The 6,000-nt window shown below is 37.0% G+C and overlaps 1 protein-coding gene across 10 annotated transcripts in view; it reads left to right on the forward strand.

Annotated features, from left to right (window-relative positions):
• NIN (ninein) overlaps positions 1 to 5,730 on the forward strand; it is a 96,316-nt gene extending 90,586 nt beyond the window's left edge. For 6 of the 10 annotated variants that reach the window (XM_047079684.1, XM_047079680.1, XM_047079677.1 and 3 more), the window contains 2 exons: positions 1,947 to 2,060; positions 4,207 to 5,730. In XM_047079684.1, coding sequence (XP_046935640.1) covers positions 1,947 to 2,060; positions 4,207 to 4,416 — 324 coding nt within the window. In that variant the 3' untranslated portion in view covers positions 4,417 to 5,730. Of the gene's footprint in view, positions 1 to 202; positions 726 to 1,946; positions 2,370 to 3,991; positions 4,111 to 4,206 lie in introns of those variants that run through there. The other 4 variants (XM_047079681.1, XM_047079683.1, XM_047079678.1 and 1 more) reach the window with 3 other exon arrangements.
• Positions 5,731 to 6,000: the final 270 nt, after the last annotated feature.

Genomic DNA, 6,000 nt, shown 5'->3' on the forward strand with positions numbered 1-6,000 from the left:
ACAGAACATTATTAGAATCTGCACGTCGCCTCTGTGTGTGGAGTGATGTGATTTCTTCTGCCTCTGTGTTGCTTTGCTTGCATTGTAGTGTTCATGTGTGTGCTTTTAAAGATCGTTTGCATTATAGATGTGTGAATTTAGACTCCTCCCCAAACATGATCCTGACATGGGGTGAAGTATACCACTTGCCTTCTTTCTCTAGGCCTTGCTACCGGAGCAGCGAGCAGTGCATGCAGATTCCTACAGAAGGATTGGGCACCTGTGAAAACTGGGCTGCTATTGATGACATTTCTTACCATGGCAGCTACTCAGATGCACACGCTCCCCCCCCCCACACACACACACAGAGACATAAGCTGGAAAACATTTTGGAATCAAGTGCTCTTTTAAATTATATTATTATTATTAAGCCTTTGCAGTATTAGGTCTCTTATTTATTAACGTAGAAATGACAGTTTGTGAATCAAATTCACAAATTTCAGCTTGTTACAAATCATTTTATTTATACCATTTAAAGAATGTGGACTTGAGATTCTTGAAAGGATGTATTCTATATATTTTCTCATTCCATATGCTGTAACTATTTTTAATAAGAGGTACTACTTTTATATATGGAATTGGAAGAAAATTTGGGTTATTTATACTGTTTTGTATAAGATGTATCATGCTTTTTTGACAGGAAAAAGAAAAATTTTGATGAAACAATAAAATAAATTTTAAATATATGACTGCCTTTGTTTTTCCTCTTTCCTCACTCTGGCCATGCTCCATGTTCTTCGAGTTATATGTTTTGTTTTGTTTTGTTTTTTAAAGCAAGTAGAAATCAGGCATCTTCCATTTACGTTTGACCTTTAAAAAGCCATTCTATCTTTTAAAATACAGGTTGTTTTTTTTTTAAGCTAAATGTTCTCAAAGCTTCTTTCTTGAAATTTACTTCCTGCATTAGACTTTGACCTACTACAGTTGTCTTCAAACTAATCACATGGTTTAGTTGTTTATATCTCAATAAATGCTGTTGCTTTATCCAAACATTGGCTTCCAGTCCACGTTTGGTCATTCTCCATGCTTTTAAAAGGGGTTATACCATCAGCCATTAACACCTGAGTTTTGCTTAATGCTTGAAGAACCTTTAAAAACCTGAAATTCCTTTCATGGACATTTTCGTGACCTGTGGCGAGGGCAGCTGGCTGCACTCACACTCTCTTCAAAACCCACATAACTCCTTAACCTATCACTGTTGTGTGAAGAGAAGAGGAGAAGCCCTGGCTCTGTTTCTGCCCTCTCGTTTTATCTGTGAGTTGTTTGTCGGGAGATTCTTAAGTTTTTTTATGATAAACCCAGCCTCCATTCCAGATGTTTGCTTCACAATGGCAAGTCAAATTGGGAAACAGATGACAACAATAACTGGCAGGAAGAAGCCGGTTATTATAAAGAAAGGAACAGTAACACCCTCACAGTAATCAGCCATTTTACACAGGAAAAATGGACACGCAAATTGCAAGCTGACTGGAAATGCTAAGTGATCCTGAATAAACTCAGTTTTGTTTTGGTCTTGAGAGACCCACAGTATTGCCAAGGCCCAAGTCACAGATGGAAGGTTGATAACCTTATTTTTAATTTACCATTGAAAACTATTTTACTAGAAGAAGTGCACACAGGTACTAAAATACGGGTTTTAAGAATTTTGCTTTATCTCAGGGGAAGATAGTAACACAGGTAAGATTTTTTTTTTTTAATCTTTGATTCTCTGATAGGATTACTTTTCTAATGTGCAACCCATGCAGTGTTCAGAGCCCCCATTTCATCAGAAATCCACCCCTCCCGTTACAAAGGCACATATTTACTGTCCTTTCTCTAGGCATCTTGTAGGAAAAATAAATTACTAGGGCTTTCTTTTTGGTATGGCATATTTTTCAAATGACAACACATTTTTTTCTTCCCTTCAGGGAAACCAGGAACAACTGGTAACTGTCATGGAAGAACGGATGATGGAAGTTGAACAGAAATTGAAACTGGTGAAAAGGCTTCTTCAGGATAAAGTGAATCAGCTCAAAGAACAAGTGAGCCTCCCGGGTCCTCTCCACCCACCCACCCCACATTCCACTTTTAACTCCAGTTTTACATTCCTTTATTGCCATTAACGTGTTAATTTTTGTTGTCAAATAAAGGCAAATTCTACTACAAACGTATAGCAGGACTTAGGATTCACTGTCCCCCATATCACTCCAAAAATATGAATTCTGTATTCTACATTATTTTTCCAGAGCTCTCCTAAGGCCTGTTTGTCCACAATTTAAAAAATGTACATTTGCTAAGAGACTCATCTGGACCTAATGCATTCCTAATGAAATTCCGTGGCTCAAATTTAATTTTTGTAGATTTTTTTTATTTGCCCAAGACAGTAAACATTCTATTTAAATAACTAGAAAATTTATGTTGGTAAAAAATGGGGAGATAATAAATGGAATTTTAGCTTTGCTGTTTGCGACGGCTATGATGACTTCTAAAAGTCTTCTGGCTATATCCAGACCCCAAAAGGCTGTGCTCTGAATTAGAATAGGGACCCTGACCTGCTGGCGGCAGGTGTGGCCTGGGTTTAGAAAGTATTTGTGTAACCACTGAAGAGACATGCAAAAAAGGACCACTCTATAGTAAAGATTTATAGCTACTTTGGAAACTGAGATTAAGACCTGGGGAGGTGGGGGCAGAAATTGTCCCACCTGGTTTTCTAGACACATAAAACTTAAGAATAATAATACCAAGAGAAGGTCTTAATGGAGAATTAGACAGGAACTTTTCTTTGCCCAATATCTTAATCACAAAATGGAAAGAAAAGAAAGTCTTACACAATAAGCATTTATTCAACCCTGTGATCATTCACCTATTCAAGACATAGTTACTACATGCCAAGTCCTTTTCTAAGTGCTAGAGATATGACAGTGAACAAAATCCTGCCAATGGGGAGCGTAGTTCACATACAAGGTATTAAGCATTTGGCAAGGTGGTAATTTTAAAGAAAATCCGATCCACTCTATTTTCAGCAGAGGGGAACACAGGGAAGAATACTTGATCTAACTCCATGGTTTAAAGAAAGTTTCCTGAAGGCCTCTTCAAGTATTGACAGCTGAGTAAGATTTGAACAGGTGAAGAAGTGTGAGAAGGGCATTCTAGGCTACTGGAACATCATGCAGTTACAACATATGGTGTGTGGACATCTACAACTATTTTGGCATTAACATATCATAGTGTCCTGAGATGAGCAGGAGAAGAAACGGGAGAAATAGGGAGGAGTGGGCAGTAGAGGGTCTTAGGATGAAGAGCCAGGAGTGTTTTGTAAACAGCAGGAAGGAAGGGAGAGAAGAAGGGATGAATGTTTCCTTAGAACAACTCAATAGAGTAGGTTAGTATATTACACTTGCCCGTCATCTAGATTCCAGGCTTCAGGTGTTATCGTCTTTATCATTGCCCTTTGCAATGCTAATAAATTAGCCACTCTCCGTTGTTCTTTTTTCCCCCGAAACCTCTATACTTTTAGATGCCCTGGTTAAAACTGCCTGTAAAATGAGGTGTAATGAGGGAAGGGAGGGTTGGAATACATATAATAGGAACCAAAATAAAATTATCGCAAGGCCACTGACAAGTTTTCCCATCCCGTGACTATATATTTTAACCATAAAAATTAAAGTCTGTCTTCTGACAAGTTCTATGTAAAAGAGGAACAGTTAAGGAAAAGGAGCTGCCCAGATCTTACCTCTGTATTATAATACATGAACCAAATTTTAAAATAATCAGTAGGTTATAGCTATGAATGGGAAGGAAACTCAAGCATCTGTTAAGAACAGAGTTAAAGTTCACACCCTAAACCTCAGAAGTTATGAAAGTATTTTGCTATTTTTAGAGAAAGAAAAAGCAGTAACACCTAATTTACTTAGGTGGGAAAAAAAAGCTTTTATTTTTTGAGCTTTCAAATATCAATCTGTTCTTTTATTAGTGGCTTCTACAAACTTTATGCAAAGAAACAGCTTGGAAAAAGTGGATGTGCTCTGCCTGTATCCCTGATGCCACGTCTGATGTTAAACCTGTATTGTTAAATAAAAGAATATAATATAAGTCATTTGCCTTTATGAACAACTGTCCTAATGTCAGACCTTAAACTTAAGACAGTTACAGAAATGGAGTCAAAATGTTTCTGGTTTCTGTTTCTAGCTGTGCAAGAATACTAAAGCAGATGCGATGGTGAAGGATTTGTATGTTGAAAATGCCCAGTTGTTGAGAGCTCTGGAAATGACTGAACAGCGACAAAAAACAGCAGAAAAGAAAAATTACCTCCTAGAAGAGAAGATTGCCAGCCTCAGTAATATAGTCAGGAATCTGGCACCAGCACCACTGACTTCTACACCTCCCTTGAGGTCATAGCCAAGCCAAAGGATACACTCATTTGTGCACTTTACTGAAATGGATGGAACATTTCAGTAGGTTCTCTCAACCTTTTTTTTTTTTTAAACCTTTACTGGTTTAAAGTTCAGCTCAACCTAAAACTGCCAGCAACAGAACTGTACTCTCCATTCACTGTAATTAGTTTTTCTAAAGAGACTCTAATGGAAGCTGCAAATAGTCACATATTTCACTGTTTAAATTATTCCCCAGTTTTGAATTTTAAAGACATACCCTGATAGCCACCAAAAAGGTGGGTATATGAACACAATGCAAGAATCTTAAAACCCCCAGTTGTGAATAAGTTAAAAAACAAAACAATATTATGTACAAATGTTTGTGTAAATTCCAGGTATTTTAAGTTTTAGATCTGGTGAGTTTGTTTTGATCTTTATTTGAAAACCAAATGTCTGTCTTCTTACACATTTAAATATGGAGAAGTCATTCTGTTTCCAATAATTTTGGCTCTTTAGTGAGAGACCCTGAGCTCAATAACCACGGAGGACAGAAGAGCCAGAGCCCATGTACTTGACCTTCTAACACCTATAGCAGTATTACCACTCCTGTTGGATTATGGATACTAAAAACTGATTTACTCAACTGCACTGTTAACTAGGGTTAAAACTGTATTTGCTTTAAAAAACCCAACTTTCTTTAAGCATTTTTTTTCCTTCTGACAAGTTTCATTTGGGGAGCTTATCTTCTAAGAAATGGATAAAGCCACATTCTTATAGTATTTGAGCTATAAGGAAAGCACTGAACACAAACCACTTTCAACAGTTACTCTTAGAAGAGAGTTAAGCAAACCATGTGGTTTTCTCTCTCTCTAAAGTCTTGGAGTTCATCAACTTACTTTTAGGGTTGCTTCAAGAACTCAGGGAACAATATTTTAAATGGTCTTCCTGAAACACTGTAGGGCCTCTTTAAGCATCTGAAATGCATAAGCCATGTGACCTTATCTGTCTTAGATTTAGAGCCATAGGATTTTTAGTTTTACATTTTAATGAATTTACTCTTTTGGAAAAAAAAGCATTGATTTTAGCATTAAAAACCTAACTTGAAGTTATTATTTGTTTAACAGAGGAATAGGAAGTATGGAAATTTTAACCTAACACCTCAAATCTGATAAGAATTTCTTAACTCTGATAAGCACTGGCATGCATTCTGAGGTAAAGGAGTGCCAAATAGGATTTTCCATTCAGTCGCAAGACCAGAACTTTCTAGAACAGTCAACATTTTAGAATAGGTAACTTTTATTTTCCCCAAGTAAAATCTTTGCTTCTAGCCCACTTCAACTAGTCAGGCATTGGTGGAGGACTTACTATGTGTAAGACACTAACAAAGCTCATCTTAACTAGCTGTTTGTTTTTGTAGGACAGCAATTAGATGAGAAAAATTCACTCTGATACATTCCTGGAAGGCCAAGCCCATCAATTTACAAGACAAATAACAGCAAAATCACATACTGCTTTATGGGCAGCAACAAAAGATGAAGCAAACCTCCTAAGAGGTCATATAGAGTTAACAAAAAAAATCTTTGGGCACCTGGGTGGCTCAGTGGGTTAA

This window comes from Lynx rufus, unplaced genomic scaffold, assembly GCF_022079265.1.
Source record: "Lynx rufus isolate CCGP_SWC_20201006 ecotype Redwood Valley unplaced genomic scaffold, mLynRuf1.p SCAF_17, whole genome shotgun sequence".
Lineage (NCBI taxonomy): Eukaryota > Metazoa > Chordata > Mammalia > Carnivora > Felidae > Lynx > Lynx rufus.